Below are 17,598 nucleotides of genomic sequence, written 5' to 3' on the forward strand. Positions count from 1 at the left end.
CGGGGAACACGTAGATTAGTAGGTAAGGTATTGCAATAATTGACATCCCCCACAATGCTCACCGTCTTAAAGTTTTTTGGAACTTGGAGGTAACCGAGAAAAGCTGCTTGATGGTGGTCTTCTTTTTGGGATTGCGCCGTTGGGCGCTCGCTGGATCCAAGGTCAGCTCGGAGACATCGGCGGGTCTGGCCAGCCGCACGGCGGTAAACAGATTGTCTAGGATGCGGTGGCGACCCACAAATCGATCCTCCCGATTGTCCAAATCCCGCCAAGCTGTTTAAGGGAAATCGTTTAGATTTAAGTGATTCAAAAAATAGTTTAAACTTACTTGAGGGCACTACACTGGCTGGCACCGAGGTCCTAAAGGCACCCCAGCCCTTGACATTGCCGCAGGCGGCTCGCAAGAAATAGCGACGACCCTGGGTGAGCCTCGATATGTGGCACTGGGCGCCCATCGTGCCATGGAAGCTGATCCATTCCAGCAACTCACTCTCGCCCACAATATTGTTGAAATCCGCGCGGGTTGACCATTGAACTGCAATTAGTTAAATTCATTTTTATAAATGGGAAACTTGAGCTTAATAAAAGAACATAAAAAGCCCAAAGGACATACATTTTGCATGTTTTTACAGTATTACCCCGTTTTAATACCCCTTAAAAAATAATAAATTAGGTTACAAAAATGTTATTTGCCCTGAAGTCGAAAAAAAGCTTCTGCTCGTTAATAGACCGTAAAAGACAATTGTACAATCAGACAAACAGTATGAATTAACTCAAGAATCACAGCATGACAGCCTAACCACAATCACAAGACCAATTCCAATCAGCTGCTGACTGTGGCAGCCACGCGACGTTGAAACACCTGCGGTTTACCTTTGAATTTCGTGCCGATGGCCCCCTCGAAGGGCTCTAGGATTTGGACGCTGATGGAATTGTCGCCGGTGACGTCAACGACCACGGAGGCGGGTGCATCTGGTGGCCGGGCCTGATCCCAGCCGAGCTGCAAGCGGCGCAGTCCCTTCACTCGTCGCTCCCAGATGCCGATCTGTTTCTCCACCTCGCTGCCCGTGCATCCGGTCACCGAGGCGCTCGAATTGCCTGCGGGGAACAGATTGAAATGCTGATTAAGTGCACTCTCCATGTGACTGGATGACCACTTACCAATTATGATGCTGGAGATGGAGGGACGCGATGCGAACATGGGCGGGCACAGACCCTCCGGCCCGCTCAGATCGTGAATCCGGGACTCGGCGTCCTTGAGCAAGCCATTCAGCTTGGTGCCAATGGTGTCCACGGAAACTGCAAGTGAGATTGAGATTGATCGTTAAAAAGAACAGTCGAAAGACAACCAGGCCGGATCCACTTACATTGAGAGCCCTCCATAGCGCCATGCTGGAGCAGCATCCTGGTCATGGAGCGATTATTGCTTAGAACGGCCAAGTCCAGTGCAGAAAGACCATCGTTGTTGATGCTAGGTTAAAAGTTTAAAAATTATTTAAAGATTTAAAACACTTTAGCATTAATCACCAAGGCTAAAAACCTACCTATTTACATCCACGTCGGTTGACTCGAGAATAGTGCGCGCCTTCTCCAGATGGCCATGCTCCACTGCCGAGAACAGAGCTGTTAATAAAAAAAGTAGAAGGAGAAATCAGAATTCTATGAAAAAGTCTTCAAGTCTAAGTAAGTAGCTTTAAAGATATAAGGAGCGCTGACGATGCGTGCCAAGTATCTGGGATTGATTTGTGGACCATACCATGCAAGTGCAGATTGCTCTGCGTCAGCTTGTCCAGCTGGGCTTGGGCCAACTTAAGCTGTTTCTTGGACATTTTGCTGGCCCGCGGATGTGGGGTATTTCCCGGGATTTTACTGCGCAGCTGTACCGGCTGCCTGTGCACCGAAAGTTGTCCATTCGCCGAGGCATTCTCATCGCCCAGAGGTGGTGACTCCAGCTCAGAGGAGCCCGTCTCGTCGTGATCATCCCGCAACTTGGCATTCTTGGGCTGCGAGTGCCTCGAAATGCACAACTGGGATTGGGAATTGGACTGCGCATCGGATCGCGAGTGGGGCAGAAGGAATTCCATTTCCTTGAGATCCTGGGAGTGACAGGAGATGGCTGTGCGTATCTTGGCTACCGTTGCATGCTGCGTCAGCTGCTCCGACCAGCGACTGGTGGACAGCAATGGAGCCGGATAGTAGGCGGGGTAGTTGTCCTGGTTGTTATTGTCGGCACTCGGATTGGCCACCTTTTCCCGCAGCCTGACACTATCGATGTCACTGTCACGTTTATCTTGCGGCAATATGTTGTCTGTGTCGTGTGTGATTTGTGTTGAATAAAAATAAATATTGGATATCAAATTAAATGCAAAAATGAAAATCAAATAATGGATAAATAGAAATTAAACGCAGATGTGTGTGCAAATATTTACAATGGCAAATGACCAGTGGGCCCACGCTTTGTATGTATGTGAGTGGAAAATGTAATTTAGTTGCAGCAATTGTCGTTGCTGCTTGCGATTAATTAAATATTAAAAATAAATGCCCTTTTCTCCTATTCATCGAAGCTATTATTCTATGTGGTTGGGAATGCCGTCGCCGATGACCAAAAGCCAATTAAATTAATTATGCGCAAACCGTATGTTGGATGTTTGTTTGAGTGTGTTTTAGAGCGTGAGTGGAGTGTGTTAAGTGTGGTCTTCGTAAAGCAGCCAACCCACCTGGACCCGAATTAACGAAACCCACCCATCCAGTCAGCGAAGCCAGCCACCCACCAATTTTCATTCAATTGCCTTTAATTCGCTGCCACAGAGCTGATATATATGGGTTGTGTGAGCGAGCATTTATGATGATATGACGTGGCTCTGTTTTTTTAATTATCCCTCATGGGGGCTTCTCATGTCTAATATACGGGTTAAGGGCAGAGAACTACCGATCTCTTACCATCGATGGCATAGTGGCTGTGGCGACGTTGCTGTTGCGCCCCTGGCGATGATGTTGATGATGACGACGACGAGGTGGCAGTGCCCCGATGTGGGGACACTTTCAATTGGCAGAACCTGGTCAGCTCGTTGAGCGTGTGAAACGATTTCTGGCGGACGAAGACCGCCGGAGAACGCAAACAGCTGCTCATGGGGAGCTTCTGCGGCGTATTGGGGACTTTAGTGCTATCGCTGTGGTAGCATCTGCAAGAGCACACAACATTAACGATCCAATTTGGCCATGGATTAAGCCAGTTTATGCTGTCTTAACATTTGTGTATTATGTATATCTGCGTGCTTATGCACACCCGTGAAATGAATATTCATCCTCGACTCAAATTTCCCACTCGTTTTACGGGTTTCGCCGATGGTTGTAAGCAAATTGAATGCATGGCAAAGAGAAATGCAAACGAGTTACTAAGAAATATCACTTTGTGATGTAATGATAAAGCACGGGGATATCTGGCCTGGGATACCCTACCCTTGAGATAGACAAACAGCTGCCTTTATTTTCGTGTGTGACACACACCATTTCGAATAGTTCATTGACCTACTTGCAGACCAATAAAAATCCCAAATCTAAACTTGATGGATGAGCAATAAAAGAGTTTGGCAAAACACAAACAAACACATAAAAACATAACTGGGGGATACATAAGCTTCCACTGAATCACTTTTTTAGTCGCAAATGCTAGAAGGAAATGCATAATGATGAAGACTTCCCCGCACAAAGCGCACTTGGAATGGTTCTCACATTAGCATATTATTTTTCTGCACTCAAAGGAAATAAGTACTTAATACCCGTTTCCATCTTGTTAAGGATTAGAGGGGCCCCTTCAAAGCTCAGGTAGAACGCCGGTCTCTTAATAAAATCAACATTCAATTAAAATCCATTTTTTCGTTGGGGTAGTTTGACTGACCTTTGCCGTGAACTAAACAACTTTTTATGTCACAAAACTATATAGTTTTACTTAGCTCTTTAGCTTTGGGTAATATCAATCTTGCTCACATTTTCCCAATCTTAGCGTTATTAAATTCTTTCTAAAATTCACAATACACTTTTGGAAGGTAGCAATGTTTCACACTTCTGAGTTCTTTCAGGGACTTAAAGAAAAGGGTGTTAGGGACACCTACGGCTGTTCAGGTAGGGCATCGGTTTCCGAATAGTGGCTGTGCGCATGCGCGTCGTTCCATAGATGCCCTGCTGAGCATGTAGAGTGATGTCCGCCAGCACGGAACTGGATTCTTCGCCGCTCAAAGTCTTTTCCAGGTCGGAGTCTAGTGTGGCCTTCGGTGCACGATCCTTCTGACGGCAGTAGACCTCGGGGATCTGGAGCAACTTACAAGCCTTCCGGGGCAGCGTTGCACCCACGGGCAATGTGGACATCAGCCGCTCAATGCCCAGCTCTCCGTGGTCACAGGCATCGGAGTTCATGTCCCTTTTCAGCGGGACAAATTCGTTTTTGCCCTTCACCTTGGTGGTCAGAACAGCCACCGCATCCAGATCGCCCAGCATGCGCAGTGCCTTGACCGCCTTGCTCTTGTCCAAAGTGCTCGATCCTCGCGAGCTGCGACTGCGCATGTGCAGCTGGCTGCGCAGCTTGAATGGAGACTGCATTGGCAGGGCGGGACTGTGCAGCTTGTTTTTCAACCGCCGGAGGGAGGAGCGGACGGAGTGAGAGCGGCGCAAAGCGGGCAGGGAGTCGCTGCTCTCATTGTCCTTCTTCGGCGTCTCCATATCCGCTGCTACTGCCGCCGCCGCCTCCTGTCGATCCTTTAGCTTGGCATACGAACCGATAGCCTTGCGACGCTCCATTGGTCACGTTAACTTTATCTATCTTTTTCCACTTTTGGTTTTCCTTTTCTTTTATTACGATATTTTCCATGAATTAGTTATTGCAGGAAGGCACGGAGGACGTGTGTCTAGTTTTTCCGTCTTCCGATCACTTGGATTTTTATGCCAGGATTTTCCGTTGTGCGCGTCGCGTGGTTTAAAATCAAACTGAGAGTTTCGGTACGTGATTCAGATGCAAATACATAGTTCACAGGCTCTCTGGATCGCATGCTCTCTCTGTTTTTACTTATCGCTCTTTTCCGATCTCTCGCCAAACAGTTGAGGGCAGCAAAATAGTAACATAAATTATATTCAAAGATTATAAAAGTCCTTCAATTTATTGAAGTTCTTAAGGGGATCAAGGGTATATCGTTTCTTATAAAGATAGAATTTTATTCAATTATATGTGTGTACATTGTAGTTAATAAGGTGTTTCAATGCTAGTAACTAGTAACCTTTTCCCCTTAAAATGCGACCAGATAAGATACGTGAACATAATTGATTATTTTATTTATTGTACCTAACAATTTAGAAGATAAATTGAAAACAACTGACTATAAACAAGAGTATATGAATCACAATGATATATTTACAGACAAATTGTTTTTTAAATCTTGTCCTATTATTTAACCCGCTGCTGTGTATTGAAATACATCCTATATAGAGGGTCGCTTAGGTAGCTCTCTCTCTATGTGAGCTCAAACCTTATTTTCTCCCTCACTCAGTTTCCACTACGCTACCGCTACCTACCCTCCAAATGTTATTTTGAGGAAATATCTATCTACTTGATCCCTGTTTACTGGGCTTCGCGCTTTTGGTTTAATTTTAGACGGGCATATACCTGGCTTTAAACTCGCTTAAGCTGCGGCGGTTCCCGATAAATACCTAAGGATGCTTTTGTTCCGTCTGCTTGCGGGTGTTGTAAAATCAATTATCGGGTATTTCAAGCACCGTAAAGCAAAAACAAACAAGCATGGGTCCTTGGAGGACGAATACTGCAGCTCCTGCGGCTGCTGTCTACGATTCCTGACCCTGATTTATCGATGTCTGCTGTCGGCTGCTGTATAGGTGTTGTCGTCGCCCTCAGCAATGAAGACAAATGGAATAAATGAAATTTACGTCGCGCCTAGGAGTCGTCGTAAGTCAGTCCCTGATTAGCCTCACAAAATGCTCCAGGGCAGCAAAATGGAAAACTAATTGGAAACCCGAAAACGAAAAACAAATCCCAGACTCGAGTGTGCCCTCAATCGAACCGAAACTGATTTCATTTTTCAAATTGCTTATATTAACCGTGTGTGTTTTTGTTTGATTTCCATTTGTTTGCTAATTTTAGACATTGTCCCATGTGGATGAGTGTCGCACGCTAGTTTTGGTCCACCTGTCAACAGCCCCTTAGCTCCTCGGAAATGCTTGAAATTAGTGGGTCTCGGAAATCATCTATTATAATGTTAAAGCGTTTAGGTGAGGTCAGTAACGAAGGGCGTTACGGTGACTCAGCTTCAGACTGAAACTCTGGTTAAGATAAACATATCATTAATTGATTCACCACCAAACTGAAAACTTATAACTTCGGCATGCGTTTGTTAGATATGCTGTACCGTAATTATCTGACAACGCATCATAGTTACTTTTTCTAACGCATTTAAATAAATGTTCGTGAAACTTATTGTTTAAAATGCATATTATTGTATATGATATGTAGTAAGCTTTTTTGTGTGGCAATCACCAACTTAGAGAACTCATTTACTCCAAATACAAAGCAAAAAAAACAATCTATGACTTTTTTTTTTGTTAAACTCTTAAATTGTTTTGTACATTGCCAGAATTTCACTGCTAGTATCTTATTCCCAATAAATAACTCATTTCTGGAACATAAATATGACTGGCAATGTCTTCCTGTACATATCGGATCAGCTTAAGGCTATTTAACTGATTACATCAGGGAGTTGAGTTTACTCTCTCTGCTCAAATCAAACTAAACTGTCAATTGAGGGTGTGCAATAAATAAAATTTGCTGACCCATAAACTTGAAAAAAGAGAGTGACAGTAGCAAAAAAAGTAAGTCAGAGGATGGGGCTGGAGGCTAGGCATGGTGCCCTGGGCACTCCGTTTTGCAATTGCAGGATAATAAAATTTATGAAGCTACGCCACACAAAATTGCCCAACATAAATCACAGCGAACGCTCCCGATGACAGCTTTGTGGGAGTGGGATAATATGAGAGGACGGGTCAGAGGTCATCCATGGGCCCCAAAATCGTCCGGGGTAGACAAAACAACTTAATCCACTTAATAGAGACGACACAAGGGAGTCCCAATAATGGGTTTTACTGGCAGGACTCCCCTTTGGAAAACCCCGTAAATTATGCAGAATTAATCTTACATTCTGCGCTGTCATAATTGTCAAATCTACCACACATTTAGCAATTACGAACGGCAGACAAGCAGCCAAGCGAGCGCGCGAACAACCAAGCATTTTCGACTTAATTTAAATAAATTTGTCGCTTCCTCAATAAAATCTCAGAGAACGTTGGATGCTTCGGTCTGGAGTCTCGACTTGGAAATGAGGAAAAAGGCAGAGAAGGCAGGCAGACAGGCGCAAACAAAAAGCATATTTTATATCTCTGATTTCGAAGGCAAATCGCATTATGAGGAGTTCAGCGGAAACGCTAATGGAATTTAAGTAACCAGATCCCAAGGCATTTCTGCGGGAGACGAAGCAGCTTCAAGCTAAAAGCAGAACAACTTGACCTTTGTCTCTGCAATCAGCAAACGCATTTAATTCTATTGGTTTACTGTGCCAAATCACGAAACTAACGTATTCATATTAATCAGATATGCAAATTGTACCCTCGTCGCTATCAGAGAGCCAAAAACAAAAACTGATAAAAAAAAACCCACACTGTCAGTCGAAAGCCAACAGAAAAAGTCCAAGCCAAAATGGCAATAAACGTTTTCGACCGGGTCACTCGGTCTCGCCCAACTTCCTGGCCCATTTTCCCCCTGCCATCTTCCGCCTGATCCGCTGTGGAACCAAACACAAACCAATAAGCCAGCGTTTAAAATTATGTAAATCCAGCGCGATTTGCACAAAGTTTTTGCCGCTGACTGGTTTTTTTTTCTGGGATTTCCCTTTTTTTTCCTGAGAGGGGTCAAGGCGTAAATCTGTCGTGCATAAAGGTTTTTCTCGGACTTCTCGGACTTCTGGCCCGCAAATTGAAAAGTTCATGAGGGATATGGGCCAGAGGTCGGGACAAGGGGATGCTCTATTAACATGTTTAACGTACACTAAAAAAGTTTAACAAAAAAAAACCAACATCAAAGCCAACATCACTCAAATATTTATTTTACTTTCATAATAATAATAACTCTTTAATACCGAAAACATTAATGTGAAGTTTCTCAATTTAACAATTTTTTTTTTGTTTTAGTGCAATGCACTGTAGATTAGAAAAGAGCTAATTTCTCTGACTTTTAAAAAGTCTGTTATTAAAATTCCTAAAAGTTCCTAGTAACATTGGCTATTGACTTACATTTGAGCTTTCCAGAATTTACTGTCATGTAGCAATTTCCGTAGAAGATCAAATGTACCCAATAAGAGCTCAGAGTTCCGGCGACACATTTGGGTCAGTCACAACCACAAGTGCGTGTTTCGCTGCCTGTTCGTTTGACCTTTGAGGGCATTAAGTTCAAAAGTCGCACAAGTTTTCTCTGCGGCAGCCACAGAGCATTTGACATATGTACCTCCCATAACCATTCATTTGCATGCTTTTATGTATCTGTATCTACAAACTCTGGATATCCGCTTGGATGCCGTGTTTTGGGATTGGGATTGGGGCTCGCCGTGTGGGTTCTACGTGCTCATTGCGTTCTTTGACAAACGTGCAAACGAAACTTCAATTCAGGCGTCGAAGATATGTAGAGAATCACAGCAGTAACGACAACGGCAACAGCCAGAGCATTTCATTTATATTGTTTGATATAAAAGTCTTTTGATTGATTTCCCTCGCTTATCTGCTTTGTAAAGCGATTTCCATGAATACAGCCGCTTCACACATAGACAAAGAAATGTCTATAGACATACATAGCTTTAGGTAACTGGAGAAGAGTCTAAGGTCAGCCGGGTTATACATAGGAGGGCGCTGGAGGGCTGATGGCTGACTAAAAACCATTTTATCTTACCAATTTGCATGACTCGTTGCTCGCGTGGTTTGAAATACGAAAATCGATGCGAAGGCCTTTAAAGAGTTGCTCCTATTACAGGCCGAGATTCAATAAGTGAACGGTTCTTGGAACCTGATGAGTCAGGCGTGGGCGGAGTCGTTCTAGATCCGGTGCTAATGAAGCAATTGAATGAAAGCCAAAGAAAATGCTAAATGCATAACTGCTTGAAAAATGAGATTTGTCATACGATGATTTAGGCAGCTTTTGTTTTCGTTTACGAACGCTATAAAAACGGTTCTTATTCAAATATCGTTACCAAACAAGTCACGCTATTCCCCCATTTCGCAAAACGCAAACAATGTCCATCGTTTCAAATCACACATTCTACCTTAATCATTGGGAACACACCTACGGGGTTGGGGTCTAAACCTTATCTGCAGACATTATACAATACACATCGACGACAACTGATATCTTCACCCGGTTGTTGTGTTCTGTTGCTTGTGTTTGCTTTTTCAGCCATGAGCCGCGCAAGTTTTTGAGCTGCCAAGACCAACAAATGCGATAACTATAAGACGGGTGGAAGCAGAGGAGGAAGGCTAAAAGTAAACAAACTTAAGGAATTGGTAAAAGTTCGCGGCAATACGCCACAACAAATTTTGCGATGAATTCTTTTTTAATCAAACATTTAAAACTTTTTAATAAGTGCAAAACTCCAAATAAAATAAAATAGCAAACACAAACATAAACTGTGGCCTGCCAGCGTTCTTAAGTGCTCCAGGTCGGTACACCATTCCACCGCTTCAACTTTCGCTTTCAGGTGACTGGGGTCTGAAAAACTTAGCTACACTGTCACCATTTTGGGAATAAATAACTACATTTAATTTGAAAACAAAAATAATTGTAATTAATGGTTTTTCTTTATCGATGACTAATTTTCTTTTTATTTAAATAATTGGAAAAATCTTTAAAGCTTAAACCTTTTTTGCTAGAATGAAACAAATATTCCTTATTTTATATAATTTTTCCTCCGTGCATGGGTCTCAGAAAAACTTATTTCGCAATACACTATTTTGTATTATTTTACGGCTAAACGAAAAACCGAAATTTAAGAAGGGGTTTACGGGTTTGTTTTGCCAAACGAACCAAGATAAAAACAATGGCTGAAAACAACCGTTGAAATATTAATGGTCAGCGTGAACTTCAGCTTGAATTGCCATTGGGGTGATGGGTGGTAAGTGGGTGGAAAACGAAAATTGCGTGCTGAGCCAAATGTGCAGCTGTCAACTGCAGAAACTGTAGTGAACAGACCGCAAGGCACAACATGCATTGGGAAAAGCAGTGGAAAACGAAAAACTTAGCTGACAAGAGTTTTATAGTGGCTGGTTTTTCCGACTAACAGATGAAACATTTTCCTTTTCAGACGCCGACAACTTTGACTTTCCTGCGGTGTGAATAAACCTTGGTTAACAAAAGCCAAGACAACGCAGAAATGTTGCAATAGTTCAAGTTTTTCATGTCGTTTCATATTTTCCCCCAACTTCCCGACCCCCACCTCAAAAACAACAACAAAGTAAGAGGCTGCCTTTGTGTAAAAGTGTGTGCTAAAGGTGAAGTATGTGTGCGTGTGCTTACCTGTTCATTGTGCGGGGATCGTATTTAAAATTGCAGCAAAAACCACTTTAATGAAAACGTCGACTGTGAAAAACAACACAACAAGTAAGACAACAACAAAGATCAGTCGGCTTGCAAAAAGCTTTTTAAATTTGCAGGGTCTTATGGCAGTGTGCGTGCGAGCGAGAGAGGAGGTTACACAGAAATAAAATCAGCTCAAATCAGAATATTAAAATTTGGCAACTAATTTTGGTTTCTTCAAGTAAATTCTACATTCGTTGTTGAGCTTGGTACCGAAAGTCTTAGTGTGCTCTTTAAGGTTGTATATTGTATATTAAGCTCAACAAATACATTCGTAACTATAACCTTTATATTTAAAATGGACACTTTTCACATTTAAAATTGAATTAAGGGTTCATAAGGCAAGTAAAATAAGCAAATCAATACTATTTATCTTTCTGTGTACATAATTATGTTGCAGCAAAGGGGGCTCAAGGAGAAGAAGAAGACGCATCAACAGGGAGACAGTTTGATAGACACGTGAGTAAATTGCTCTCCCATTCTCCGTCCCGCTTTGACACAAAAGCAAAAGTTCACTTTCGCTGCCCCTCTCTTTCTTTCCCTTTAGCAATTGTTGTCGAGGCTCCCACCAAGTTGGACATGCAATCCAATTACCGTTAGAGACCAACTGTCTCCCAGCAAATTGCAGTTTTTACAGCACGTAATATTTAATTAACATTGCAAAAAAACATACAAATTTCTCTTTGCCCCGAGACAATTTACTGGTTTTAAAATACTATTTTGGGTTTTACGTTTCACATTTCTTTTTTAAACGAAAGCGACGCCTTTTAGTTTTTTGACACTTCTTAAGCAGCACACGCACACACTCTCCTTTTGGCCCTCTCAGTTTTTTGGCTCTCTCTTCTGCGCACAGGTAACACGGTCTCTCTCTCTCGCACACTCACACAGAGCCACCGCAAACAGGTAGCAGCGTATACGTACACTTACACACACGCAGGCGCAACAAGCGAAGCAGAAACAAAATGCATAGAGACGCGTTTTTTCATTTGCACAATTTTCACAAATTCGCCAGTAATCCGGTGATCTTATTCAGCACTTTCAAAGAAAAATAGATATTCACTCGATGTGGATTATGGGACTATTCACCAATTGGAGCGCTTTTCAAAATAGTAACGATCAAAAGCGGATTTCTTATTCGCGACGCCGACGCGTTGTGCGCTCTCCACTCAAAAGACGATCGTTGAATGAGAAAATGGAAGTTTGTTGGATGGTTGTTGCGCCTGCTATCGTTATTGTCTGCCGGCGTCGCGGTCGCGGTCTCGGTCGCCGTCGACGTCGGCGTTGGCGTAGACCGTTAATGGTCAGTTAATCGCAGTGATGCCAAAAAAAAGACCAAAAATCTAGCTATCTGTTCATATTTGGTTATTTTTTTGATTTCTTTGTTATGTCATCTATAAGACAAATCTTTGTCGTAGCATATATCTAAAAATCATATATTTATTTTTTAAAAGCAGTAAAGTTTGTTTCCAAATTTTAACAAAAATAACGACTAAAATATATAGTCGGTCAAAATCATACATCATGAGATTCTACTCTACCAATTTTATCGAAACCATTTTTAATCAACCTATCCATTCATTTTTCAATATAAAATATCTAGAATTCTCGGGAACAAAGCTGAACGTGCAGCTCTGAAAATTCCTCACTCTCTGCGACGTTGCAACTTGGAGCTCCTCTGCTGGTGGCAGTGACAAAGCGAGATAGTGAGTGGGAGAGAAAAGATCAATTACTCAGCAAGTCTATTTTTTGCTATCGCGCAAAAGCCTTATCCGTTCTCTCGGAGGCTGGGAGAGGAAGCTCGGCCTTATTAATATCTCAAGCGATTTTTTAGAGAAGTCTATATAATTACACAGAAACAAAAACCATCAGCTTTGCCTTGAATTGATCAATTTAGAAAATAATGAATTTCAGTATTAAGTTTTAGCCAAATCCAAAAATTAAGTGCTTAGTACGCTTTTACTAAATTAATTGATATTCATATACACCAAAGATGTGGAACAGTTTTAGTATTTGTTTTCCAAATGTAATATTAATCTCCATAGTTCACTGATTTGCCCTAATCGTGGGCTGGTTCCGGTTTTTCTTTTTTCCTTATGCTCCGATAGGCTTTGAAATGCACTTCCAGGAAAAGTTTGATCATAAAATTTGTCAAAAGGAAACCGCTTAAGTATTTTCAACAACTTTTGGTTTTACTCTAGTAACTATTTCAACCGATTGAACTCCTAAGCACTGAGTAAAAAGTTTTCACCTTTAGCTTGTTGAGTATTTTAAGGCCTTAAAAAGTTTGTTTACTTCGGCGGCCTTGCTAAATATTTCCATTTTAACAAGAGCTTGTGTAGATTCTCTAGTTGGTTGCATTAAATTGATTTTCTGATTTATACGCCGCTCTCTGATTTCCGATCCCTTAGACTTTGAGCTTTTAGCACTTGGGCCAAGTGGCAATCGATTTAATACAGCGCCTGCCCGGCTTTTCATCCGGAAAACTGAAGTGCGCATTTGAATTTCAATCAGCCGACTGCAGCGAAATAAACAAGCCACCGATGACTAGAACGATGAGCTCTTTCCGCCCACTTCATCTTCCTTCTGGCCAATATGTTAACTTCCCAACCCAATAGTGATGGTACAAGAAATTTAAATTAATATTTTGTATTAATATATTAATATATATAAGTCGTTAGTAAATACCAAATCTTTTCTTCTAACTTTGACAGTTAATTAGATAAGTGGAGAAGAAGAAGCTCTACCACCAGACAACGTTTGTATATTGTGTCCTGTTCTAATCTGCATTTACTGATATAATCTGCATCATTATTGAAACATCTTTTTAGTTATCAGCCACATTTGAAAAGTGTTCTTTCAACTCTTAATGCATTCTAATGCTCATTAAATGTATTTAAATGGTAGGGGTAAAAAACAATAAGAAGTGTCATTACTAGTGGTATCAGTGGAACATTGTATAATAAATTGGATGAATAGGAAAGGGAGAAACAAAGATATTTCCCAGAACAATCCGTAGATATGGCACGCACCGCCTGGCAAAAAAGAGAAATTGTGGATTCCCCATCCGATTTTCCGCACTCACCGTTTATGATTCTGGTCAGCTTGGAGCGGCGTGTGGAAGACGGGCTGAGCATGCTTTCGCGCCGGCTGCTGCCGGCACTACTGCCTCCATTGCCACCGGTGCCCGGTCCACTTCCACTCGCTGATCCGGATCCGGCTGCCGAGTCACTGTAATTGACATTCAGCTGGGCCTGTACCTGCGACCCAAAGGAGCTGGACGTGGAGGTGGAGTACAGGCTGCTGGCCGAGGGACGTTTACTGAACGGTGAGGGGGCTCCTCCAACGCATCCGTAGGAGGCTCCTGGCGCTGTGACGGCCAGCGAGGGGCGTGGCGAATCGCTAAACACAATCTCGGCAAAGGAGTCGATGCTGGCCGAGCGCTGAAGAGCACTGCTGTCCTTGCGCCTGCAAAAAGGGAGGACATAAACCAAAGTCATGAAACACGATGAGCATCTCGATGGGTTCTGGTGGGGATTCCTTTGGAGGAGACGTCCAGGGGATCTCGTAACAAGTGCAAACTTACAGACTATCGTAATTACTTCACGCTGTCTGACATTTTAATGAGCTGCCCGCAGACCGTTAAGTGCCGCTGCGGTCACTGGCCGGCCTAGTTGCCATAATGTTACTGTTTTTTATGGCCACGCCAAGAGGAGAAAGCCGCTCGCCGGGGCAGCGGCACAAGTGTCGCCACTGCTGTGCAGTTACACTGAGAGTAAGTATTTGAATTTTCAGTAAATCAATACAACAAAAGTCGCCTCGAAAAGGTAGGCAACCTCCATCAACAGTTTTCAATGCTGAATTTATAATATGGCTCATATACCTTCATTTAGTATTATTATAATTAACAAATGAATAGCAACAACTAAAAAACACTTTCAAGTTGTAAATTATGTGTCTAGAAAATTAAAATTTTTGTTTTTAATTTTAAATAAGTATTTTAAAAACTGCCAAAAAAACGATTAGAGTGAATAGTCAACGCTTTAAATGAGTTTTAGGCTTGTGTTATAATCTTATGTAATAAAGATCTAAATGTACATAATTTCTAATTTCCCATTTTAATGTAATACACTTTATTGTTTTTTAAAAAAACCAAAAGTTCATATATTTAATATATATATATATTTTTCTGTCTTTAGGCAAGAGGTTCGGATTACATTTTACAAAAGTAATTTTTTTTGTAAGTTTAAGATACTGAATTTGGTTTTTGACTTGTTTTAATCATATTTTTTTAATATGTAGTAAAGTTTTGTGCAAGTGCAGCTACAGCAGCGGACAGCTGGCGCTAATGTGTTGCTGTGGGTTATGCTGACAAAGTTGACGCATGTATAAAGCTGGCCGAGCGTATTTCTTCATTCAAGTCAAACACTTTTCTGCGCTTTTTCCGCACTTTTCTTTGCGTTGCGTTAGGCTGGCACGCTTTTGCCCATGACTGGCCAAGTTTATGGCCAGCAAATCGAGGTGAGTGATGTTGCTGATGGGTCAAAGTAACTGCAATTTACGGTCGACTTGGCGGCCTAGTAGATTAATTTGCCATCCGCTTGGGGATCGGACATGGGCTGACAGTTCATGATTTGACTTCACAGTGAAATTTAGTTGCGAACTTTGTTTGTCTTTTGCTGCACCATATTTTGCTGTGTTTACTCCGCCCTGTATTAATTTGCAGGCTGCACACAAATTGTGTTGCCCCTGTTGGCGCACTTTTGCTCATTTGCATAATCAAAGACAAGTTTGAAAACTCGACCACATTAAGCACGCACCAACCTTGAGCCAACTTTCTCTATGCCAGCGACCGACAACCAATTTGTCCTCTAATGAAAGCTCATATATTAATGCGACTTTTGGAAGTGTGTCTGTACAACATGTCGTATGCGCAACATTTTCAATTAAAACCGCAAAAGCTGTCGGAGCAATCTCAACGCCTTCCTAAACTCAATTTGAAAGTTGGTTAGGGGATGTTGGAGACCAAGTAATTCCTCCTTGTACACTCGCTAACACTGTTAATACGAAACCATAATACATCCTGTGTCGCTCTTGCCGATCTCCGTCTTTTACATGGCCCCTTCCCATGAGACAATTAAGTGAGTTTGCAATTAAACACATTCATAATTTGCCAACAGCTAAATACGCTTAATCAACGCAAATTCAATCAAATTACTACGCTTTTAAGCAACAAACGAAGTGTTTCTCCAACCCCAAGTGCGAAACCCTTTGCCCATCAAGCAGCCTTTCCCCCTCGCACACTGCGTGAAATATGAAGGAATTCTTTTAAAAATGAATTAAGAATTTAAGCGACAGCTTGATTTTTCCAAAATAATTTATATGGAAATATTAAAGATTAAGTGTAAAATCGCTTTATGTTTTTTTTTATAAAATTATGATAATAATATATAATTTAAATTTTCATTGGAAAAAAAGTATATAAATAATTAAAACTATGTCTTTTAAAATAATGGAACTTGTGACACAGATATTTTTCTGTGTGTACAAACTGTGCTGCGAAAACTTGTACTCGTCATCGTCGTTGATGGCTGATGGTAGGGGTTGAGTGGGGTATGATTGGGGATCGGCTTTTGTTAGTGGGGTGGAAAGAAGTATAAGAAGCCCCCAAGCCACAGACACATTTCATGGCAGGCGACAGGCGGCAATGTAGACCCTAGTTAGCTCTACTTGACTTGCTGCTGTGGCGTGTTGCCCTTGCCAGTTGTCAACCTCATCGTAGGCAAAATGCGATGCAGATGAGAAATGACAGGCGACCATATGCCCATATGGCCCGTGTTGTCGGTTCTGTGCGCCTAACCACCATAAGATTGCAGCGTGTTCGCCAACAAACCTCAAAGTGTAGCTCTGGATGAGCTGGCAGCAGTCGGCTTCTAGGAGCTGTCGATAGTAATGATTGTTATTAACTTATGCATATATTCCGGTGCCAAACACTTTAACCCACTGGTGGCAATAAGTCAAGAGCTGTGCCAAACGAACTTGCCCTGTGTTTTTCTTTCCCTGGTATGCCATACCGAGAAATCAACAAGACTGCCAAGCATTTTGACTTGACAAAGTTGCATATATTTTCCAGGCTAACAAAACGACCTGAACGATTGGATACAAAGAACACTCAGAGAAAAGAGTTATTTATAAAACATTATCTTATCTTATCGTATTATCGGCATTTTAAAATAAGAGATCGAAATTTTGTTTTGTTTATATTACCAATGAACTCTTTTAGCTATTAAATAAATATCAAATATGCCAGAGTTATGCAAGCATTTTTATATGACAAAACTTCAAATAAATTGGTTCAAAAAAGCTTGCTATAAATTTTTAAAATGATTTAAACTACGATTTTTACTACTAACAAAATGCATTATAATTTGACTTTAAAATAATTTGAGATATGCTAGAGTTATGCGAGCATTTTAATATGAATTTAATAAATTGTATGACATATAACTTTGTAATTATTTCTCTAATATCCGTTTATCTATTATATATATCTATGTCTTTCCAAGCCTGGTTTGTCTGTCGTTTGGGCTCCTTATTTACACTTATCACACAACCTCCGCCATCAGAGGTTATTTCCAGGCAATGTGTTAAGAACAGGTGACACATTTAAGCACAGAATTCTGGCCTTAAATGTTTCGTACGTCGTTCGGAAGACGTGTCGTGAAATTATGTAGAAATTTTCGGCATCTCTCTGGAAAACCCCTTTAAGCTTTCAAGGTGACTTCATGGGGGCGGGAGAGAACTGTCAACCTAGTGTGGGAAGTGCTCCTAATAAGAGCTGGCTGGCTGGCAGTTGATTCAAATGTGGCTTGGCAGCCTCGAAACAATTGACTGGGACATGGCTTAGTGTGGCCTGCACAGTAATTGGATGT

General features: G+C 41.7%; 1 protein-coding gene across 8 annotated transcripts in view; it reads right to left on the reverse strand.

Moving 5' to 3' along the window:
• LOC108137372 (ankyrin repeat and fibronectin type-III domain-containing protein 1) overlaps positions 1–17,598 on the reverse strand; it is a 46,908-nt gene that overhangs the window by 4,736 nt on the left and 24,574 nt on the right. For 2 of the 8 annotated variants that reach the window (XM_017259014.2, XM_017259015.2), the window contains 8 exons: positions 13,752–14,134; positions 1,757–2,308; positions 1,545–1,623; positions 1,368–1,471; positions 1,162–1,299; positions 874–1,098; positions 329–535; positions 63–273 (listed from right to left, as the gene is read on the reverse strand). In XM_017259014.2, coding sequence (XP_017114503.1) covers positions 63–273; positions 329–535; positions 874–1,098; positions 1,162–1,299; positions 1,368–1,471; positions 1,545–1,623; positions 1,757–2,308; positions 13,752–14,134 — 1,899 coding nt within the window. The other 6 variants (XM_017259020.2, XM_017259019.2, XM_017259018.2 and 3 more) reach the window with 6 other exon arrangements.

The sequence above is a fragment of the Drosophila elegans genome, unplaced genomic scaffold (genome assembly GCF_018152505.1).
Source record: "Drosophila elegans isolate 14027-0461.03 unplaced genomic scaffold, ASM1815250v1 contig_476, whole genome shotgun sequence".
NCBI lineage: Eukaryota > Metazoa > Arthropoda > Insecta > Diptera > Drosophilidae > Drosophila > Drosophila elegans.